Genomic DNA, 25,013 nt, shown 5'->3' on the forward strand with positions numbered 1-25,013 from the left:
ACTGATGCTGTTAATAGCACTCGGAGACCAATTGTAGGTGCTAAGTCCATATACTGCAATACTATATACGAATATAATAGAAAAAAGAAGAACGAAATCTTCTATTTGCCCGTAGCAGTAAATCGTTAAATTGTAACATTTGAGTATTCTTTTACCACAACAATCGCTGCGTACGTTAGATCAATACTGGTATTATTCGTACCTCTAAACCGTCAATTTCAGCTGTCGCTGTGAAAATTAATTCCGCATTTCGTCAAATAGGCTCATTGGGCGACCTCGTATCTTTTGTGTTCTTCAGTGTGTAATACGTAACAAAATAGGTTTCTGTTTTTTCTTTAAACAACGAAGCAAGAAAAAAGATAACATTTTGACACGAAATATCGTTCGTTTGGCTTACTTATATAGTAATGTGAACACTTAATGCATATCCACTTATGTAAACTTTGTGAGAGATGCCGCTCTTTCGTTTTGTATAAAAGAGGAGATTATTTATGTTTTTAGTAACGCGGAATTACGTCACATGATCTGAATTTTTATTGAATTTGATTAAATCTAGGGTATTCTTTTATATCATTTAACATACACACACACACACACACACACACACACACACACTCTTCAGAATTTAATTTTTATATATCATTTTCTCTCTAGGATTCAATAATTCACAACAATCAACTTGATATCGACGTGAGACTTTTGTCAGTTATTTGTTACCTGCGTGAGGAGACAGTTGATCTCTGTTTATCGATCGAAAAATCTCCTCCGTTCGCATATTTATCTTCGTGATACATACCGTCAAGAAGAACTCACGTTTCGCTGATAAAAAGTGTTAAGCCACATGCCTAGCCACTAAAATTGGTAACAGGTTTGTGATGGACGATTCAACGGAGGCGTATATTTATTCTCGTCATATGTACCGTCGAAAAGAACTCGTGTTTTAGCCGCTAAAATCGGTAACAGATTCGTGTTGGATTTGGAGACGAAAATGTGTTCGCGAGACGAATCTTACAATAAGAGAAGATCACTTCTTGTAAATGGCATTGCTCAATGAAAGTTGGCATAAGAATAGAGGCAGGTCTATTACACACTAAGATGCAAAATATTTTGGCAGACCGTCACAGGGGCAATCGTTATGACCTCGCAAAGTCAGTCCAGATATACGTATAGCTTATCTAAGCGGGAAGTGTAAAGCACTTAAAGATGACAAAAGATGCCTCTATTATGCTTTCATTGAGCAACGCCTTTTGCAAGAAATGACCTTTCCTTGTTAGAATGGCCATTTTTGGGACGCATCATTACGCGAGTAAGGTCGAAACCATGGAAGCTGAGAGCTAACTCTAATGGAACGAAATAGGGTCACACGAAGGAATACTACCGATTTTCCTGGTTTCTTACGAGGGGAGGATAATAATTGTTAAAGAAATTTATATAACTTACGGATATATAAAGGATAAAACTCTCTCGAAGTGGAAACGAGAAACAGTTGATGCTATCAGGAAGATATACATTGAGTAACGCAAAATGCTGCTTGAATAGAGAGAATAACAATAGGCCTCGCCCGATAATGCGGTAGCCAATCGGCCCTCACGTGTTTAAAAATAATAGAAAGGATATATTTGAGAGATATTTGGCTACTGCGTCGTTTCTTGTCGAATGTATTACCTACACATAAGAACCATTTTCTAAACTATGAACATAAGAAGATAATTCAAAGAAACAATCAATATCTCTTTTAATTTTTGTTTTGAGTTCATACATAAAATTTATTTTTAAATTTAAGAAAAAATGAAAAACGTAATGTCACATGATGTCTTTTCTCTTTTAACTCAATGCTGAATTTTGACCGATTATTGTAATTCTGAAAATCGCGCGCGTGTACTCTTTTAATATACAATAACAAATTTTGACCCATTTTTTTATTACAAATAAATAATATAAAGTTTTGAATTAGTAATACAATTTTAATAAAGTATTACGAAATCTCTATTATGTGTGTGCGCGGGTGTGTATGTGTAAGAAGCAAGAATACCGTGAACATCTTGTATGTTGTGTTTTAATTATTATAAACTAAACTTGAGATTTTATCATGTGATTATTGCTGATATTTTTACTTTTTATTCTAAAGAAAAGTTAAAATGACAGTGGTTTATTTAAGTTACCTGAATATCCACGATTTTCGCTCAGGCAATCTTATCATTTCTCACTTTCGATTCTAAATTATCATTTATACTTAATCTTAAATTTTGTCACTGAGTTATTCGGATGTTTGTAACCAGCTATTTTTATATTGTATTTATTTTTACAATTTTTTTATATGAATCATATTTTTATGTACAGTATTAACAAAAAGATATGATACATATCTTTTGTAACTGGATTTTTCTCATAACAATATTAATTAACCACTATTTTATACTCTGAATGAGTTAAAAAATTTGCTACGTTCGAGTATTTTCGGTTTCAACGCGTATCTCTTGTTGTAAATTTTCAGTGGCATTTCTCGTGGCCAACATGTCTTGAATTTCCTGTTAACACATTGGCAATGATTAATATTCAACATTTATGCCGAATCCAAAATAATACTTTCCATGCCCTGTAATGATCTGCAATATGGGATCGAGTTACCTGAAGCGTTTTTCCTTTCGTCTCTGGCACCATGGTGAGCGAATATATCAAGCTGATCATGATAATCACTGCATAGATCCAGAAAACGTACTTCTCGCTAGTGAGATCTATCAGCGGCTGATACGTCCTGGAGGCGACGAATGCGAATATCGCCGACGAGATGCTCCCGACGAATCCAGCCACGCTTTTCAGATTGGACGGAAATATTTCGCTTAGTATCGTGCTCGGCACGGGTGTGAATCCAAAAGTTATTAGCGCGAACAACACTAACGACAAGATTACCAGCCACTCGAGATTACCAGGATCGTAGTCGTAGTCCAGTAGAAAGAAATGCAAACCTAATAATATCATACTGACCATCACGCTGAAGGACGAGATTGCTAACAAGATTCTGCGACCACAACGATCGATGGCGAATGCGCCAGCCCAGCCGACAATTATACCTGTATAACAATTGGACAAAAATTTAAATCTTGCGAGTTTAACAGTGACACAAAGGAAAATTAAGTATAAACGGCTTAAAATTAGTACACATTATAGTTAAGATACTTCTATCAATATAAGATAGTACAGAATGAGGAAATAATAATTGATATTACTGAAGTCAAACGTACAGATCGCACTGATGATGATTACAACAGTCGAAGGCGTGATGGACGTGACCATTGCCTTTCTCACAATGATCTCCATGTAAAATGTAATAGTGTTTAGTCCACTAAGTTGCATGAACATGAATAGCAATATTATCATGATGAAAGAGCGGCGGTTCTTCGGTTCTTGTAACTGCTCCAGTCGTTCTCTGATAGTCATCGCATGCGTTGACTTCACGAATTGTTCCACGGTTTCTAATTCGCTTCTTACATCCGGTTTTCGATAATACCATCGAATGGCTTGTTCCGCTCTAAAATTATGATAATAATACATAAATATATTACACATGGGCAATTATATAGAATTATATTATACAGAATATATATATATATATATATATATATATATATATATATATACACAAAATATTTCTCAATTATCACATAAGGATCCTATGATCATCATTATTTTATTCTTTATACACTTGCAATTATATTTTTTCTTGCTATATCTCTTATATTTCTCTACGTTTTTTTATATTTTTCGTAATATGAATCCTGAAATGATAGAAAATTACTGAAATTTTGGTATATTATTAAAAATACATTCAACAAAACCCGTCATTTTAAACAAATCTTTTTTTTGTCACCTTGAGTCACTTAAATAAAACTACAATTGGGTTGGAGAAAAACGTTCGCCATTTGAGACGGGATCCATTATGGCTCATTAAATAACAGAGTTGATAGTCAGTTGATACAAATTTTAAATAACTATTTTGTGAAGCAGTTGATGTATAAATAAAAAGATCGTATTCACCTTTTAGTGTCATTGCGTTGTACGTAATAATACGGCGATTGCGGCAAGAATGGAAAAATAGCCATGTAGCATAGCGTTATTATCAAGCTAATGATACCGAAATACATCATTGGCATACTGGGACCCATTATATTACCGATGAGTGTGCCAATAGGAAATCCGTTGATAATCAAAGACACCAAGGCCCCGCGGATCGATGGCGCCGAAATTTCACCGACATAAAGCGGGTAGCAGCTGGTTATCATTCCCGTTGATATACCTAATATATGCAACAGATGTTTACTACAATGGCTCTGGATTAATTGTATAAGTTACTTACAATTAGTTAAGTCTAAGAATCAGATATATTGGACGTGAAATTGTAAGCGGTTATTTAAACGGCAGAATAAAAGGTAATATGCGGATTGGAAATGAGTGAATAGAACATTAAGAATTAGAAGGCAACAGGATTGAGCAGCATGGAGGATATGATTGATGAATTGATTTATTCTGCATGCGGCTGGCAACTATAGCAAAACGGTTATAATCGATGCTGTTACCTGAAAATATTCTCGAGACGTACAGCCATATGGGGGAAGTGGCGCATATTATGCAAATCCAGCTGAGGATCATTGGCAGTCCTGTTAACAGGACAGACATCTTGCTGCCGACATATTCTAAAGTGAGAGATCCGATGACGGCACCTAAGACGCGTCCGAGAGGTAATAGAGAGGCTATCCAGGATCCTTCTTCGTCTGTTACGCGAAACGGCGGATTCTCACCGGTCAGTTGCGCCAAGTAAGGCGATGTCCAACCGAGTGCGATACCAATACTGATGGACAATAGGCTTACTACGGCACAATGTTTTGTTATATCATCACAGCAAATTTGTCAGTTTGTATAGAAAATATACGAGGTGCATGAGAATATAATCAATCTTGTATTGAAATGCAAATCTTGCTTTAAACTAGATTAAATTTGATGATTTAACTGACCTATTAGAGCTGCTAACCACTGAGGCCATAGTCGAAATAGAGCTTCGAATATTTTTGCCATTTTTAATCCGCCACACTGTTACATGCGTATCTGATAGGAATACAACTAAGGAAGATGAGAAACATAGTTATTGCGTAATTTTTTTTATAATTACAACTATTCTTATTCTTAAAGGTGCGAATTCATGGGACGCTCGTTTCAGCGTATCGCGAGATCACGTGATTTCGATCTGACGCTAGCGTCAAGCAAAGAAAGCTGGATTTTCTCAGCTTTAAGCGTCAAAGCCAAAGCAGCGCGAAGACGCCGAAATTTTGACGCTGTTTTCCTTTTCATAAATTTCAATTGACGCCGGCGTCACGTGTGGTCATGCGACCTTCTTGCCGCTGAAAATGAGCGTCGAGCGTCAGCATGAAAAGGCACCTTAAGGCCTATCTACATAAGACGTAGAACGCGAGTCGCAAGCACACACACAGTCTACATGTCAATCTAATCTCTTTGTGTATAGAGGTTAGATTGACATGTAGACTGTGCGTGTGTCTTGCGACTCGCGTTCTGCGTCTTATGTAGATAGGCCTTTATAAATATAATTTTTTCATAAATATATTTACGAACACAAAATTTCGTAATGAGTCGACACTGGTTTCTGACATTCACCCGACATTATAAGAAATATTATATCATATATCCAATTCAAAATTTTATTACTCTTTTTAAACTGAATTTGTTTCTTAAGATGATTTTTGAAAAATTATATATTTGCGCTGGTTGACATATGTAGACTATATATAACACTTACATTAAATTAAGAAGTAGTGTACCACGTAAGGCAATTGGCTCACGATCCAGAGGTCCCGAGTTCAAATCCCACCAAGGTAAGTGTTTTTTTCAAATACGAGAAAATATTTATAATCATAGACTGCACATCTTAAGAAACAAATTTAGTTAAAAAATAGTAATAAAATTTTGAAATAAATAATTTTTTTTGTCGGGTAAATATTTGTTCATTATGGTTGTAACATCCATATATTATGGTTACAACATCCATATAGTAGCTACCCTCACTAAGGTTAGGGCAACCATATGAAAACCATATGGAAACCATAGGTCACTTCCAGAGTACTATGGTTTCCATAACCCTTTTGTATGGATGGACGAAAATTAACAGCATTATTCTGTTGTAGCAACCGTAACTTTTTCTCCGTGCGGCTTGAACTGTCACTTTATCGGATTTACACATCGACACTCGTTTATTTCGTTCAAGCTACAGCATGGACATACATTTTTCGTTTATTTGGCGGCAAAAATCATTTTTCGACAATCCAATACGTCAATTTCGCGATGAGTCGTCTGTGACGTCTGTCGATAGTATATACAACTTTGATCCGAGAATAAATAGTCGTCGCTGTGGTTTGCTGCATGTGATAAAGGAATTTAAAATAAGATACCTGTATTTACATAGATTATATATTTAATGAGAAGAACATTTGGCGTTGGGGCGAAGACGCGTATAGAGGATTTGTAATTTTTTCTAGACCATATGTTCTGCAAAGCGTCGCGTTGACTTTATAATTCAGACAAACCCAAAAACGTGCCTTTGATATTTAAAATTACATTGATCGTTTCACAGTGCCACAAGATTTTCCCGATTTGCACGTACAAATTGTGTTTAAATGTATTATGTTCTCACTTTTTTAAGCAACACGATTGCACGTGACTGATTTTGTACATATAGACGTTAATTGCCTATAAATGATATAAATCAACTTAATTTTAATTTTTCTCACATTGTGTGATATATATTTTATATATTTATAATTATATTATTGTTCACCTATATATTTTGCGTCATTTTTCTACTGCGACTGTAATCGTGAATCGTCAAATTTTTCTAAAATCTGATTGAAAAATACGCAATTTCAGTTTTAGTGAAATGCAAAGCTTTGTAACGAAATACTCGAAAATGTCACGGTGTCATGGTCGAACAAAAAAAAAAACACTCAGAAAAATATTATATTTTTTACGGCTTGCAAAAAAAAGCTATCAGGCTTTATAACGTTACATTGATGCTGTTAATGGCATCGCTCGGAGACCAATCGTAAGTGCTAAGTACACATGCAATATACCAGTGTAATAGAAAAATGGCGATTCTCTATTTGCGCGTAGCAGTGAATTGTTATGTGCAACGTTTGAGTATTTTTTCATTATAAATATTGCTGCGTATGTTTGATCAACTGCGTATGTTTGACACTAGTATTATTCGTAGCTCTAAACCGTTAATTCGAACTGTCGCCGTGAAAGTTAGTTCCGCATGATTGCCGTAAATAAATTTCTCGGGTAACTTCGTATCCTTACGGTTGGTTGCGCTTTTCGACGTATAATACGTAACAAAGTAGTTTTCTGTTTTTTCTTTGAACAATGCCTTACTTATGTAACGTGAATATTTAATACATATCCACTGTAAACCGTGAGGGATACCGTTCTCTCGTCTTGCGTAAAAGAGGAAACTTTTTATTTATGTTTTTAGTAATGTGGAATTACGTCACATGATCTGAATTTTAACTGAGTTTTATTAAATTCAGAGTAATTACATTTTTTATATTATTTAACACACACACACACACTTCAGAATTTAATTTTTATATAATTTTCTTTCTAGGATCTTCAACAATTCACAACAATCAAATTGATATCGACGTAAGACTTTTGTCAGTTATTTGTTACCTGCGAGAGGAGACAGTTGATTTCTGTTTATCGATCGAAAAATCTCCCCCGTTCGCATATTTATCATCGTCATACATACCGTCAAGAAGAACTCACGTTTCGCTGATAAAAAGTATAATTAAACCCACATGCTTAGCCACTAAAATCGGTAACAGGTTTGTGTTGGACGATTCAACGGAGGCGAAAACTGTTGCGTTCGCGACACGAATCTGAGAACGACGATCTTCCGGACGCGTTGTTAGGCGAGCGATGCCGAAACGTGGAAGCTGAGAGCTAACTTAAATGGAACGGAATATAGGGTTACGTCACACGAAAGGGTACCGCCGTCCTCCCTGGTCTCTTACGGCTGGAGGATAATAGCTTTCGAAACCCAGTCTCGGAACTCCCGGTTCTTGTGCCGCGGAGTATTTTGTCGCGTCGCGTGGGTTCTCTTTATCTGACGGGGCGACAGAAGCGAATGAGAGGAGTGCGCTCCGCTGTTTACATTACATTATTTATAGTTGATAAGTTTATGACTCCTGACACTGCTACTTTCACGTCTACTTCATTCTTCCTTTCACGACACCCGCTTCGGCTTCCCCTGCTGCGCGCATGCTTGGAAGCGGGTGGTCGTTATCCGGTCACCCGGAACTTTCGTGAAACGTCCATTATGCTGTACTATATTGTGTAATTAGGGACTGTAAGTCAACGTACGTTAAGTCAATTTTTATTATGTCGCGCAAGTCTCGCTATCGCTTGGATTCGCAAGTCTGAGTAAATGCGATTCTGCCTACAGCTGCATGGCGACTTGCTTATCGGGTTTGTTGATTCTCGGCATCAAAGTTATTGCGTTATTTACCACAATTTCAATTCAGCAACTCATATAAACGTCAGCACATATACAACGCTTTTGTTTTGTTTGTATGTATATCACGCTCATTTCTTCACCGCGTGTTCGATAAAAAAAATGTACGAACTTGGGTTTACGTATTTGCATTTTTGCATGTCAAATAAATATGTATAATTATACGAGGTAATGACATATGTCACGTAAACTCGGGTCAAGGAAACATTTTTATTTTGTTTATCTGATGCTATTGCTTATGAGATAGAGGGAGATATAGCGAACGCGTCTACAGTATATTTCCTGTGAGTACGAACAAGCTAGAGGAACGTTTCCTAGGTAGATGAAGGCGGTATATTGCTACAAGCAGCGCTAGTGAATTACACGGGACTTCCTGCGCAGAAGGAACTTACAAAGTGGAGACTCGTGTAGCGCGCTAGCAGGCCGATGGGAGAGGACGATATTTACTTTACAAATCTTTAAATAGTTATTCAAAATATACGAATTTCTTGGTCTTTTAGGACGATTGAAGTAAATTAGTTTATTTAAAGCGACGATTTCTATTTTAATGACATTAATACTAATCAAGGTGATCAGGAATAAATTGAAAATTTGGTAAATATTGCTGCCACGGGTTCTGCGATAAGCTTGTAAAATTCTCTACGCAAACAAATGCACGTGGTAGTCTCAACGTGACGTATTGATCTACTCATCGCGTTTCGAGTTTCGAGAGCGAGAGGGGATAGCGCGATCGGGCACGCTCGGACATCGAAAATCTCGATTCAATCGCGCGGTGTTCGACTGGAAGGTGCGATCGATAATAAGCACACCTGACGAAATTCAATTATGCGCGATTCCCGTGGGCGAGTAACCCAATTTGCACGTCATCAAGCCGCACACGGGAAAACCGGTTTGAAGACTATCCCGATGGTATACAGGAGTATACCTATACCAAATATTGAAGTTCCTGGATTGCACAGGACTGCCCTCGGGGACGCCAAATAACCCGCGACGACCTCCAACTACGCAGCTACGATTCGTCTGAACGACGGGTGTAATTGCCTGTAATCTACCGCGACGCGGTCGTATTACCAGAGATCATTTAAGGGAGAGTATTGCCACTCGGCGAGGGTTCGAGGGTTCGCCAACATTATTGGCAAATGTTCAAAAACAGTTTGCGAATTTATATTACAAATGGTCGTGAACGCTTGATTTACCTTATACATATATCAGAAGTTTGGTAGCGTATATACAGAAAATAAAACACTAAATTCCGTTTACGACGTAATTAAAATTTTATGTCAATATCAACGTTATACATAATGACATTATGTACTTTACGTTGATAACTGAGCGTTGAAATTTATCTCTACTGTTATCTGTTTTTCTCTGTTATTATTGTTGCGTTGCGTCCATTGATCAGGTTCGCGAATTTTTGTCGGATTTAGTTCCGCAAAAATCTAATTAAGGATCGTGCATCCAATATTACGTCCAATAACTATAGTCTTTGACACGTATACTTACACTGAGAAAAAAAATTTGTCAATCCCAAGAAATATTTAGTCCGATACGTTCAACTAAACATTTTAGTCTGTTAACTAAACATTAGTTGAATTAATTAATTCTTGATTAAAGAAACGAAATAAATTGTTGAAACAACTAATATTTAGTTAACTAACTAAAATGTTTAGTTGAACGTATCGAACTAAATATTTCTTGGGATTAACAATTTTTTTTCTCAGTGTAACAAATCTTTTAGTTAATGTTATATCATTGGCTATGTTAACTTGTGCAAATTACAGTTGGTTGTACTTTACATATCTACATGTCAATGAGTCACATCAGTAATGTGTTGATGGTCCCTATAATATTCAATTAATACCAACGATGATATTTTGCAAATTATTAATGATAATACGCAGCGTTTTATGTAACTCAGATAATTATAATAATTTGTCATTACAACTGCACTGATTAGAAAGCGATTGCTACCGACGTACCGATTTCTTGGTACGACGAATCTCCTCGAACATAGATCACTCTCTTCTTCTCTTCATCTGCTCCTCCTATTTCCGACGGTCTGTCTTGTCATCAGGGTGGTTCTCGAGGTCTCTTTGCTGCCATCGTCAAACGATCATGATCAAACGGACCACAGAAGGCGCGATTCCTCGCTTTTGCCTGATTCACATCCACTTCTGCGTTGCTAATGTGACACACGTCGGCCGAGTTTCATTCCATTCCATTAATTATACTAATCAGTAAGATCTATCTTTTCCCTTATAAATTTAATAAGCGCGCGCGATTTTGAACTTTTAAATAGAGCTTATTCTTAATTTAATAGACGATCAGAAATAAAGGAATATAGTACGTTTTTTCAAATAATTTCTTTTTCTTGTTGCTTTTTAAATAGCAGCATGATATGTACCTAATGAGGATATTTTGTTTAAAAATTATTTGGAAGGTATTTAAAATGTATACACGGAAATACAATATATTAAACAAATACTCTTAATTTCTTTGAAATTGTGAAGGAAATAGAAAATTAGATTTGATAGACAAGCTTACTCTTTGAATTCACATATAAAAGACAAAAAAATCTATTATTGTTACATTTTTTACAAAATGTATGTTGGATGATATTATCAATTACGCGATGCATGGTAAAAGCATTTGTCTTTTGATCCTAAATTCATCCAATTAAACTAGACGATTGACAATGTTCCATTCCAGAATTCGCGCGATAGCGTCTACCAAAATTTTTCGTGCGTCAGCAAATCATTTCTGCGTGCAAACGAATTGAAGATGGGTCATGCTTGTCTTTTAAAAGTTCCAAAGATTTACAGACGCATTTCCTTTCGCTGTATTAGCTGCCACACTGCTCGACATTCTTTCCGGTGAATCTCGGTCGGTTTATTCGTATTCGGCTGAACGTATTACATGCATTTTCCTATTCCAACCACTATTCGGTTGAGCGCAACGATGAGTAATAAGGCGTAAAAAGCTATTAGATTGGCTGACGAGTTCTTCCATTCCGTTCCACGTCGGCTCTATACGTTCTTTCTCTCGAAAGATCTTCTTCGAGAGTTGAAAAGGCCTTCGACTCGGCCGATAAGAGAAACGGGAACTCGATGCTGAAAGTCATTTTCACGTCTTCGCGTTGCGATATTTCTTCCTTATTTAAAGCGAGGCGTATTTAAATCCAAATTACGTAATCCCTTTTATAATATCGCTCGTTTTAATATCTCTATATCTGCCACGGAATATTTTACACATACATATGCGTGAGCAATTTATCGCGTCGTGATTCTTACAATGATGAATGAATTAGTAACCGAACATTATTTCAACGTAACCGTTCCTCAATTTTCTCAAATTAGAAATGTGGCTTTTTCCTAATCCTTCAATTTTGGTGCCGTATGGCGACATCGGAAACCGATATTCACAGGATTTACTTATCTGACGAAAATACAATGAAAGGGAAAAAGAGAAAAAAATGGAGGAAACAAAAAGTCGGGAGATTTCACAAGCAAAAGGCGCAGCGGGTCAACATCACCGCGGTAATAGACACCGGCGGCGGGAAGAGCGGCGGTTTCGCGAAGGTGACGGCTGAGGTGATGGTAGTATAGGGTGCTGGCGGTGCTGGCGCAGGGGTGGTCGGGTAGGTGGGTGACGGTAGGTCGACCGCGCGGGGACCAGGGGATAGCCTCCGGGTTAGGGGCTGACGGGTCGTGGCGGGTGGAAAAGGGGCGACTCCGGCAGTCAGCGGGTTAGAGCCGCTCCGTGCGGGTGAACGCGAGCCGCGAGCGTGTGCGCGCACCCCTCCGCGAAACTTCTTTATGCGGAGAAGCTCTCTCTCTCGCGTTCGTTATCGGTGGTGGCTCCGCGACTTCGTCCTCGACGACAGGGCCGCGGGGATGTGCCGTGGATTCGATTCGCGATTCTCGTCGACCCTACCGCCAGTCGGCCCCACAATTTCGCGCGTGAATTCTCCGTATTCGTTCCCTCCTCGTCAGGATGATCTCCGCGAAAGACGCTATTCCGCAAACGAGCCTGCAAACAAAAATTCGTGAATGAATTTTTCAAGAATCGCCGAGTGATTATGCGCAATAGCGTTGTGCGAATGCGTTGTGTGTAACTGGGAGTGATTACTAACGTGATGGATGGAAGCTTTCAAAATCACGTGTCATTCAAGTGTCATCTGGTGTGGAGAATTCGAGGGATTCTCTCGATTTCTCCGAGAGGATGTTTGTTATAATTCACGAGAAATATAATATGTCAACTGATAATCTCTCGAACGCTTGTGTCTATACGTTTTGATATTTTAACCTCATTTAAATAAATAATAGGGAAAAGAACACGTGATAATTTCTGCGTATTAAACATATACCAAGTTTCAAGTATTATCAGTTTTAAAAGCGTGGCAAATATGTCGTGCCAGAAAAATTAGCACGTGATATTTGTTATTTCTGTAATGACATTAATTATACAATCGCATATAACATTACGTTATCGATCGTGATACATGCTTGCGTGCGAAAATTGCAGAAAAAAAATTTGTTTATTGATGGAAAGGGGAGGAGCGCATATATAGTTCGACGATTTAAATACGTAATAAAATTACGAATTAATTCTTTCTTTTGCATAAGATACTCCGGAAAATGCCAGAAAATCTGCTAAATCTATATGATGAATATGCGAATAGACTCTTCACCGACTTCGCGCTTGCAACGCCGAATTTTTGTTTTGACTAGTTTCAGTTACTCGTCGATTTTACTTGATTTTACTTGCCGTTTTTGCATGTAATGTCTGGCAGTCAGTAAATATCGATAATTTTGCTTGCGACTTTGTTACGTTATGTCGTTTGATGCGTATAACTTTGCATACGCACGCGCGAAACGTGACATCGTTTCGCAGATCAAAATTACAATTTCAACAACGAAGGCTTTGTAAGTCGTTCTTTTATCGGTAGTAGTATTTTTCCCCCTTTTACAGTTTTTCTCTGCATGTACATCTGCGTTTTTCATTACGATAAATAGCAATTCCTCCGGCATCTCGAGATTCTTCTTAACTCGTAAGTACACGAACAAGATAACGGAGAGCCCTCGTAGCGTCGAGTTTCCTTCCTCGCGAAAACTGTAAGAAAAACTCGCGTACTATTGAATTTTTTTTCTCTTTCATAATAATACATTTTAGTGATGCAAAGTTTTAACGGGCACGTATTATTTTATACGATCATTAACGATAATACCTTATGAATATTTATTTTATTCGCGCTCTGAGAAGAACGGCAATTTAGATATATTATATCGACTTTTTATTTAAGAAACAATGCAGCAATATTCGATTATACCCGTGATTGTGCATGTAATTATCGGCTAATTAACGTTTTCAACAATGAGCTCAATTTCTCTATGGAAACGACACGTTTTACGAGGAAATGTGTACGAAGCGTGGTTTTCATCGCTTCAAAATTCCGGGTGAACTCATCTGGTAATTGATTGCGAGGTGATGCTATAACAAGCCGTAGAATGGCATATTCAGCGTAATCGTCATTCTCGAACTGTTGTAGACTGGCGGAGATGCACACAAATTCCGGTTGGTCCCTCGGTTAGTGTAACGGCCGCGAATAATTTCATTCGCAGGCTCATTATGGAAATTGGAACTGTTTCCATAGAAATTACATAATTAGAACGTGTCGACGATCGTGTCCGGGCGATGTTAAACGCAGCCGAAATTGCGAACTGAACGATCGAACAACGTAGGCATAATGCGCCGATAGTACGTGATAAAAATATCGTTGGCATCGTTGTGAAACGCATTGACAGTCTATTGTAAATAAAAATACAATCCCGCCATCGTAATTACTCGTTATGCAAAATGTTACATAGCGCCGAGAAACGTTAATCGCTTCTGCCGCCGCCCCTTAAATGTCCGCAAGAATAATGCCAATCTCACGTGACTCGTTAACCGAGAACGTTTAACGTTATTGCGTCGTGAAGAGGGATAGGACACGATCAATTTTGCGAGGAATATACTCCGGTAAATAATCGATGAGAGAGTTAAATAAAACACAGGACAGTGTTATCTAAAGTTTAAGTATTGATTTTTGTTTATGTCTATACAACATAACGTAAAGTTAAACAATAATTTTGTCATCGACATAATGCATCATGAAATTGATTCAGTGAAATGTTTCCTGGGCTTGTTTCGAGGTACGTCAAGTTTCGCGGTAACTATATCGGATCGGTAATGTCCCTTAAACGCAAACGTAAACGCAATGCTAGCGAATTGCAGAAAGAAAGAGTTGCCACCGCGTGCCACGGCATGGCAGAGAGATTAACCTGTTGACAGGTGCGTAGCTCCGAAAATTGATTGCGCGTCGGATGCAGACGCCCGCGACCGCGCGCATCACGTGTGACGCCCGACGTGTGTGCACTTGACTGCAAGTATTTCCGGCTCGCTGTTGCATAATCGGTCTTTTACCGTCGCCGACAAACAGTTACTTTTGCTCTACGCGATCGTTTGACACGCATCTGGTTGAACACAAACGGTAAACAATTCGAGACATTTTTGCATTTCAATTTTATCTCGTTTTTCTTTATTTATTTTTAATTGAGTTTATTTCTAATTTGAGCAAGTAAATTTGTCCGGCAAATCATGAAAATTTGCGTAACCGCTACCATTGATGTATGGGGGATACTCTTGGCAGATAATTTAGATGAAATCGTTTTCGCCAAATGTTATATTCACAGCGTTATTTTGCATGAATTCGAAGCTTTGAGCAGACCTAACATCCCGTGCGAATTTCACCGGATTTTTTCAACGGCAGATTTTACGTCTGTTGCGTATCACGATATTGCGTTATATGTGTACCGTCGTTGTTTCCTTGAAAATGAAATAATTCGCTTATAGTCCATCGCGCAATTGTGGGAACTGATTTATCATTTAATATTGAAATAGCCAAAACAAAATAAAATTATAAAACTAAAAACAACGTTCTTTATGTAAAACTGACAGTATTTTTAAGCATTTAAAATCCACGTTACGTTAAATTCTACACAACGGTGATAATCTGAGATGTACATTCGGAAAGGTAACTCGAACGTTTTATAAAGTGTCAAAGTTTATGAACATCAAGAGACCACATCGAATTAACGATATTTCAAAGACCATTTACTCTGCAGATTTCTCGTTGGAAAGACTCGATCGTTGACCCGATCAGCGAAAAACTCGTGAAAGTTTCACGAGTATACGTGCCGCGTGCTTATTCTTTCTACGTATTGCTGATTTTTTTTGTCATTGAAGACGTTGAAAACTTTTCCCGATCGACCGGAATAAGTCGTCGCGAGAAATGTGGTCTGCCTGCTCAAAGTGACAAGTGAAATCTTTCACCATTTGGCACCAGTTGGGCCGATGGAGATCCGGGAATACAGTATTGCCACACAATCACACCGCCGGAGGATCAACTGTTAATTAGCAGACATGTATACCCACGTACACGGGGATAACGGCATGTGCTGTTATCTTCCTACTGTTCTCTACCTCGAACGATATCGTAAGTATCTTTGCTAATCGAGTCGACGAGCGGGTGAAACGTTGCGACGCAATACAAAGAGACTTTATTGTTAGGCAGGCATTAGAAATTACCACTACAATAATTTTCCTCTGCGCTGGCTCCTTCGAGTAAATTTCAAAGAGATAAGCCAAGTGTCGATTAGGTATATCGTGGTTCTTGATATGTAAGAGTTTACACTCCGTTGTAACAGTCGCGGCCAGAGAGACGCTTAAACAGTTGGTTTTAGTCGGGCGGAGTTTCGAATTTTCATGGAAGGCCACTGTAATTATTTCTACGGCTTCAAATGTCGGCCTTCTCCGTCTGTCGCTGGTACGAAGCTTGCGGACGACGAAAGTGCGATAATTAATTCGGGAAGTCAACTCGGTGCTCGCGAGGAGTTTCCTACGGGAAGTTACGTTTAAGCGAAACATACATTTCCGCGTGTATTTCCGGGGTATCAGCGGGATTAGCGTAACGTTAAGAGCGATCATCGCGCGCAGCGGACGGAAGGAAGCGAGCGTAACGCGAGGCCGAACTTAGATATAGGAAAAAAAAGGGAGGGAGAGAGAGATAACGAAAGATTTTGCATAATAAAGCGGTTAAACGCGGCGCTGGACTGCGCCTGGTTGAGGGTTGTACACGTAAATGCCGTGGAGTGCTTGTCGAATAAACAAAGGGTAAAACACATCCGCTGCATCTTCCGGTGAAACTCGCTTTTTGTCGGCTGCCTTTCGAAGAAAGGCATTATCGATCGGCGCGTTATCAACGCGACATGTCATTAACGTTATTATCAAATCGCGTTGGTCTGGCCGCTCCTGAACTCGTAGCTTCAACCGATGTTTACGTCAATTTAGCAGGAAGATATTCTTGGTATATTTATTACTTGTCTACTTCGTTTCGATGTACCTTGCATATGTAAACACGCACGAGTGACGGAAAGCGCGGTTATCGGAGGATATTGCAACGTTATCATGCTGCGAGCAAATCAAACAGATAATAATTTCAGGTCCCGATTTACCTGCTTATTTATCTACTTTTTATTTACTCGGAACAATATTGACAGCGTTTTTTTCCGGCAATTGGTTGTTACAATTTCAAGAAAATTTTACTATGCGCGAAAAACGCACTGTCAATTTTATTTTTTCTCGCCTTTGCTGTCCAACCGACTCAACGCAGAGCCAGCTTTTTTGAAAAAAAAAGCAAAAAAAAAAGGAAAAAGAATTTGGAACCAATAAAAAAGGAACGAGAGATTACACGTTTCTATAACTGGCGTATCGCTGTGATTTATCCGCGGCCTGTGATTTGTCGAATCGGCAACGGCGAATCGGGTAACAACAATTAAAGTAGCGAGATTTAATATTCCGTCGTGCCGCTGCTGCGCGACGATTTACGCGCGGGCGACGACGTCAAAGAGCAGAACGGGAAATTGATACTGTATAGCGCCGTGGCGTCAGTGACACTCGAGAAAGGATTGCCTGGTGATTTTTTACCTTCTCGCGACTCCGAACCATGAATAACCCGGCAGAATTGTGTGCGCACTAATTTTCCAGGATTTGTTCCGCTCACGCGAGCAGCCCTCTCATTTTCTAGACATTTCCTTTTATTCTTTTATACACGAGCCCGATGTCAAACCGTGCTATCTTTGTGTCGAAGTAATGCGAAGTAATATCTTGCGCGTCCAAGTTAATAGAGGGAATAGAGGGAAGCGATGGCACGTTTGAATTGGATGTATATGGATAAGCCGACAAAGATTCCTCAGGGCGGAAAAATTTGCGAGCGAGAGAGTGGAGGCAAATGACCATCGAGATTATCGCGGTTTTACGCTACGGTTGATTCGGACGACCGTTGGCTGGCTGGATAGCTGGCTGGCTGGGCGGTGGTCCATTTTAACCGTCGTGCGCAGAACGCGGATTAAATCGGCGCTGTTTGTTGTACTGTCGGCTTTTGAACCCCGCTCGCTCACGATTTTCTACTTTATTGTCCATCGCTTACATCGCCGCTTGACACGTGGCCGTGATTAATCCTACAACTGACGGGCGTTCTTCCGCAAGTTGCCTCGACTCCATCGGACCTGGGGTTATATAGATTGCTACGTGAATTAATAGCAGTTCTGCGTATCACGTTTATTAATTTCATTTAAAGCAGCTTATATATATTTATCAGCTTTAATTTGCGTTTAGCGCTTTAACTTGAAGGATTCTAGTCGAAAATATGTGAGCTCAATGCACGAGCTGTCATTTTGGACTGTAAAATATATTAAGGAACATATCGAATATCGATAACATTAATTTCTCGACTTTGCGGTATTATCTGCTAATTGCTGATAAATAATAGAAAATATATGATAGCAATAACCATTAGAGAAAAAAGAAGAGAAAGAAAGGAGCGTTTAATATAGTATATAGGATCGGAGAGAATAAGAATAGCGAGCATGGTCTCAGAAAGAGAGAAAGAGAAAGGTTGAGGGAGAACGAAAGACAGTTGTTTCTCCAGAACGCGGAAGGAGTTTCACATTTTCTCATAGTCGAGGCGCAAGGAAAAAGGATTCGCGACGTCGAGTCAACTTTTCCAGCTGCTTCCACTCCGCCCACTCTATCCCTTCTCTCTTTCTCTCCCTGCTCGTTGGTGACCGATTTACTTTCCGCGTTGGCTTCCTCTCTCGAGAAAAGTATCTTTGCATCTGCCAGCAAATCTGCTTTATAGGAAGTTGTTCTCTCCTCTCGGTTGACAATAGCGCGATTAAGAATAAGATAAAATAGTTGGAAGTGGGCGCACATTCTGAGAGAAAAAAAAAACGAATTAAATGATTTAATTATTCGCAACAAGCTTTCCTATTCTTAATCCATACGAGATACCATTAACGTTAATTTTTGAGCCGGTAACTATAACTGCACAAGTGAATTGCTCAGTACTAGATTGTACTAAAAACACACTGGCTGCAAGTAGTGACAAATAAGTGGATCGTTAAGTATACAGTAATTGATTTACGATTACTTTCTGTTCTTTAATTTCCTCACTAGCGCGAAGTGCAATTCGAGCGGTCATAGAAAACCGTTGCATTTTTCCCTCGTCAACTGCACATTATGCTGTATCGTCCAACCAGTTTATTCTTCACGTTCCGCTTCGCTTTCTCGTCGAGTGTCTCTGCATCTGCCAGCTCCCATCCACTGTCTGCTACATATGTACGATACGATCCTCTCTCTTCGCACAACTATTCTTCCAGTGCCACCGACAAGATGGAAAGAATAAGTTGTTTATTTTCTGTTTATTTGCCCTGCATGTACAGTCTCGATGATCTAAGCGCGACCTTTGCGAGTCGATTATTCGATGACATTTTTAATTAAGGAGAATGTCGAATAGTGGTCCGAGAGAATACGCGCGTGCCTTTGTTTTTTTTTTTTTTTAATTTCAGTATAACGCGAAGTGTATTACCTTTTGCCATTTCGATTTTATCTTGATCAAAGTGATATACACTCTGCTCTTTCTTCATATATGTCGAACACTTTCCGATTTCAATAAAAGTGTCTCTGATGTTCCCGTATCGTTGTATTATCTCGCTGCATATGCAACTGTAGCAAAGCTTCCTTTAAGACACGCTTGTCAACGCATATACAGGGAAGTGCAGAGAAAACGCGATTACATGTATGCGACGGTGCGGAGCATAAAGCTATAGGAAACGTCAACTTTTTTCAACAGTCTCACGAACATTAAAGTGCAAACTTTAATTCACGAATATAAAAGAAATAAAAATTATCTACAAGAAATATTGTGACATTATTTCTCATATTACATAAGCTATTGTTTATATTTTCTGTTCCTACCACGCATTATTTTCATCTTCTTTCTTTTTCTTGCAGGGATTTCATTTTCTTTATTTTATTTGTGAATTCCGCGATTGTTGGATGTTGTTACTGATGATTTTCTCTCGAGTGTCCGCGTGATTCATGTGATGGAACGTTACATGCTTTATAATGATTCGTTTCATATCCGTTCCGTTTCCTAATTGCTGCAAGTGTACCTTCTGCCCCTCGAAGATAAATCGAATCACTATTCTGTGTTTCGCGCGAGGTGAATCGTGAATCCGTGCAATTATTCAACTACTTTGAATACGTCGAGTTACGCGCCGACTATCTGGACCGTTCCTTAATATTACACGGACGCGCATTGTTCCACATCGCCGCTGGTAATTAGAGATAACTAGACTAAATGGTAATTCGGTGCTTCTGATATGCCCTCCCTCTTGCCGGCATGCGGCCTGTCGATTGTAAAATAGCGGATCTCGCGGTTTGCATGCCAGTCGCATACTTACTCGATTCATGTTTTCTAGTAATAGCAGAAGGAAGGATCGCAGATCTAACCGAATCGTATACGCAACGAACCGAGAATTTACATAAGCATTAAATGTCTTTTTAATTTAATGTAACTAAATGAATTTTATATTAAATATTGTTAAAATAAAGCTCAAATTGAACATTATATTTATTCGCAAGCCATTAGAATTGAGTACTATTTTTTGCATTAATCTAGTAAATTATTTTATCGAAATTTTAATAGAATCTTTTGTATCTTTAACATTTCGCATGATTTCATATCAGTGGATAAATTCAAACCTCTAAAACTAAGCAAATTTTTTGGAATAAATAAATTTTTGATAAAGGTTAATGATATGGATTAATTTGCGTTTCGTTAATGAAACATCGACCTTTTTCGTTTTTTTTTTCATTGAGTTCAAAGATAACGTATGTGCGTATCCCTGCAAACATGGCACGCACAAAGCGGCGAAGGGGAGAAAGGGTATAGAGAATCCAATTACTCGGAATTTACATAATTCTGCAGGTACAAGCCGATATCTTTGCGGGTCGCAAATTCGGAAAATTCGTATTCGTGGCCTGCTTGTTTACCCTACGCGCACTAGATATCACGACGAGTATGGCATATCACGGATTAAACGTTTTCGCGCAAAATTGGTTAGTACGTGATTGTTGATCAGTCGATTGAATTAGATTCACGAGAATTTAACCTCTTACCATGAAATTATTTTATAACCAAAAATAAGTGCGTACGGATTTTGTAGACCTGCGTTTACTTCGGCTCCCTTGCTGCGTGTTCTACATCGTTCAAGTGTTATTTTTATTCAGTAAGCTTTAATTTGGTCCGGTTACTTGTAAAAATCCAGTCTGCTATATTTTTTTGTCTCACAATTTTGTGCGTCTCTGCGCTTCAGGAATGTATACTTATACTAACAAAGCATTTGTCCCTTTTCTGACATTCTGCGTGTATACGAGGCAATATACTACACGGGCATGTTTCATGGCTCATTTTTCACGAGTTTTGCCGTGACAATCGTTCCATTTGTCTTTATATATGGTTTTATAAATGTGAGTGATAGATTAACATTTATTGCTGAACGCAAGTAGTACAATAACTCTTCTGATGCAAAAGAAATTTATCACAAAGTTCAATTGTTTTTTTAAAGATACAGAATTTTTGCACGTTACGACACCTCGATTTTGTTTTGTAAAAAACAACTGTTCTTTTTACAAGCACTTTATTTCTTACGCTGTTCAGAAAAAAATCGTATATTATGGCCAGTTAGGATCCGCGTTTACGTGAACGTGACGTTATCATATAAATTATAAGCGCGATCGAAATTGTTTGTGGGATCTCAACGGGTTTTACACGTGTGCATCAGGTGCATTGTATGTAGCCGAGATTTCTAGCCCACGCTCTTGCTCGACAGTTTGTCGATAGTTCGTTTTTCCTGCCAGAATGATGAATTCTGAATTTACTGCCATATAAAATTGCGCTGAAGAGTTTGTTGACGTTCATATGTAAATGCATCGACCTACATACATATGTGCGTATCAGTTCTATAAAAAAATTCTGCGCTCATTGGGACCCGTACTTAAGTTGCAAGATAACGTGTAAATTCGATGTTTTTTCGTAATATTTGCCTTTACGTAACTGTTACGAACGAAATAATTATTGCGATTTCGTCGACTTGTCCTGCATCGTTACGAAACGGAGAGGAGACTGCTCGTAATTCACTTCAATAAATACCGCGCTTTAATTAGACGAACGCAGAGGAGGGACTTCCTTTAATTATTGCGTGCGAGCTATGTCAGCGGCCCACGTAATGAAAGACGAAAATAATAGTATGTCGCTCTTCTGACACCCATTGCCTTAGATCAAACTTTGAACAGAAACGAAACTAGATTAAACATGGCTTATAATTATCGGCGTCTACATAAAATTCATGTACACAGTCAATTATAGTCTCATTTAGGTCATAAACATTAAAAAGTTTCAGATATATCGTTTTAGAACGAGAGTACATGTCATTTATTTTGTCATTTATATACGATGTCTCGTATCATTGATTCAGTCTTCAAGATTACTGTGTGTTTAATGATTCTGTTCGTTATTTTCTCGCAAGAAAAGTTTACAGCATAATATTTAGTGTCCAATGTACAAGTATAATAATTATGCTCGTTTTCCGAAAAGTATGCGACGTGACGAGATCAACTCGACGAACGTTGCAGAGAGAAACGTATCTCTTGATACAAGTCCCGGAACCGTGGGGACCATAAGGAGCTTGGCGAACATGGCCCCCTCACGACCGTGACGAGCTCGTTCGTTCGCCTCGTGTTCGTGAAAATCGAGCGCGCAGCGTCGCGTCTCGTAAAGGAGATACGGCGTTATAATTCACGAAGCGCGACGTGCAGCCGGATGAACCATAAAGTTTGGATAAACGGCCATACTTGGCATAGTTTCAGTGTCCCTTGAAGGTGGATGACGTGCTCATTGCCATGTTATTAGCGGCACTGAGAAATTTTCCTTCCTTTCGTTCTTCTGTCCCTCTCCCGCGCTTCATCCAATCTTCATTTCTGCACTCTCGCACGCGGAAGCATGCACAAATGAGACCGGACGTCTGTCTCGATCTTTCATCTCTCTCTCTCTCTCATTGGAACGGTGAATTTTTCGCAGCAGCATTGCATCAATGACATTTTTTCGTATATAATATCACTGATTGAACACGAGTCGCATCGCTTTTTGCTTTCTCTCCATTTTGCGCGCGGATCATAACATCAGATGATTTTATTAAATGGCACATTTTTGGCGCGCTTTTTTCATTTGCTCATGGATGTAAATATTTGTGGAAAAACAGTTTTTATTAAAGTAAAAAAGCACGAATCGATATCCTGTTGCACGGATTTTTTGCATGTGATATGCTTTAAGAATTATGCGGAAAAATGCTTGGCTATATTTCAGGTGTTTTACTGATGCGAATCTTTACAAATGTATAAAGCATGAAAGAGTTCCTAGGAATGAAACAATCGTTGCGCTCGAATAAGCAATATAACACGTGTGATAGTAAAATTTGATATTTCTTTTTATATTATATTGTTATATTTTATATCGTGCGCATTAGAGGAAAGGAAAAAAAATGCATTTTGTTATAAAACAATTTTGGTGAATTAATAAATTTGATGTTGAAGTTGTATATATTTTTCCGAGGAAAATTTTACGTGAGTTTTACGAGTCTTAATAAGATCGCACGAAGTAAAACAACTCGATATTGTACTTATGCATTATCCTATAAGGCCAGCTTCTTTCTCTCTCTCTCTCTTTCTTTCCTTCTCCTCATTCTTTTTCATCGCTTTTATGATAGAGATATTTCTAATATCTGTTGACAGAGTTTGATATGCTCATAGTGAATCATAAAATGGGAACAAAGTAGAAAATCGTGAGAAAGGAAAGACGTATTATCATCCGCCTGTTTGCGATCTTTCTTGTTGACGGAATATCTGTTTTGGGAGCGAAAAACTGTTTGAATCGTCCGATAGATATAAAATTCATCCTGTGGGAATCCCGATGGTTCTTACGAATGATAACGCGAATCAACAAGTGTGCAGGCGATCACTCTAATTGCACAAACGATGAGATCATTATTATATTTACTATCTACGGTTCGCAATTGTTCTCCATAAATTTATTTGAGATGATTTCTTGTTATCACAATTCCGCTTTCTATAATTTCTTTCATATAGATCTTAATTAATTTCTTTTTTTATCTATTTTTTAATTAATTCTTTTTACTTTTGGTTAATTGAATACACTACGGATAATTCCGACGTTGCAAAGTTTGCATTTAATGAATAAAAGCCGAATACTTCTCCAATATCCGTGAAAAGTAGGTCTTATTTTTTTTTAACGTTATCACGGTTGCTTTATGGTAACGCTCAACTTGTTTTTTAAAATGTTTTTTGCGAGTTTATTTTTGGTTACAATAATTATTGACTTAATAATTTATTGAATTATTCATATTATCTTCAGTCCCGTGTCGGCATCTATGCAAATATATCAACGACATAGTTGTATGTGCGCAATGAGAGCACTTTCCACATTCGCAGAGAGGAAAGGGTGGAGATCGGTAGAGCAAAGAAAAGCTGTTGCATTGGTGGCGTTGTCATGAAACTGATGCAATTGCCGTTATTTGTTCTGGACTTGCACTCACCATTGCACGAGATTCTCGAGTCGTTTCACCCTCCAAATGGCTTCGTACTCTCATTCTCTCTCACATCGGCGAAGGGGTGAAGGGGGTGGTGTTTATGATGGCTAGTAGGAAAAGGAAAATGGCGAAAATAAGTTGAATACGATCTTCGTGCGTGGGAAAGATATATGGCGCGTAGCTGAGAAATTTTCGCTTATACTAGATGTAATATCGGGGTGCCACAGTTTTCCAATATCGTTATACACGTCAAAAGATAAAGTAATATTGAGTCAAAGAATTTTTATTTAGAAGATTGGACATTATATACATTAATCCACGCCACGTTTAATTAAAAAAATTATGTAATATACCTACTTTTAGCGAAGCACTGACATCATTATACTTTATAT

At 38.3% G+C, this 25,013-nt stretch overlaps 2 protein-coding genes across 10 annotated transcripts in view; one reads left to right on the forward strand and one right to left on the reverse strand.

Annotated features, from left to right (window-relative positions):
- Positions 1-25,013, forward strand: part of LOC143900337 (uncharacterized) — a 148,349-nt gene that overhangs the window by 52,756 nt on the left and 70,580 nt on the right. The gene's annotated exons all lie outside the window — the stretch shown is intronic.
- LOC143900332 (facilitated trehalose transporter Tret1-like) overlaps positions 2,281-25,013 on the reverse strand; it is a 37,821-nt gene continuing 15,088 nt past the window's right edge. Inside the window, exons 2-9 of one of the 9 annotated variants that reach the window (XM_077411555.1) lie at positions 24,628-24,728; positions 10,555-12,604; positions 5,010-5,115; positions 4,575-4,865; positions 4,036-4,294; positions 3,243-3,529; positions 2,629-3,071; positions 2,281-2,528 (exon numbers count right to left, since the gene is read on the reverse strand). In XM_077411555.1, coding sequence (XP_077267681.1) covers positions 2,442-2,528; positions 2,629-3,071; positions 3,243-3,529; positions 4,036-4,294; positions 4,575-4,865; positions 5,010-5,070 — 1,428 coding nt within the window. In that variant the 5' untranslated portion in view covers positions 5,071-5,115; positions 10,555-12,604; positions 24,628-24,728 and the 3' untranslated portion in view covers positions 2,281-2,441. Of the gene's footprint in view, positions 2,529-2,628; positions 3,072-3,242; positions 3,530-4,035; positions 4,295-4,574; positions 4,866-5,009; positions 5,514-7,731; positions 10,150-10,554; positions 13,239-17,936; positions 18,163-24,627; positions 24,729-25,013 lie in introns of those variants that run through there. The other 8 variants (XM_077411556.1, XM_077411553.1, XM_077411554.1 and 5 more) reach the window with 8 other exon arrangements.

This window comes from Temnothorax americanus, unplaced genomic scaffold (genome assembly GCF_048541705.1).
Source record: "Temnothorax americanus isolate GAGA-0224 unplaced genomic scaffold, ASM4854170v1 Scaffold3, whole genome shotgun sequence".
Taxonomy (NCBI): domain Eukaryota; kingdom Metazoa; phylum Arthropoda; class Insecta; order Hymenoptera; family Formicidae; genus Temnothorax; species Temnothorax americanus.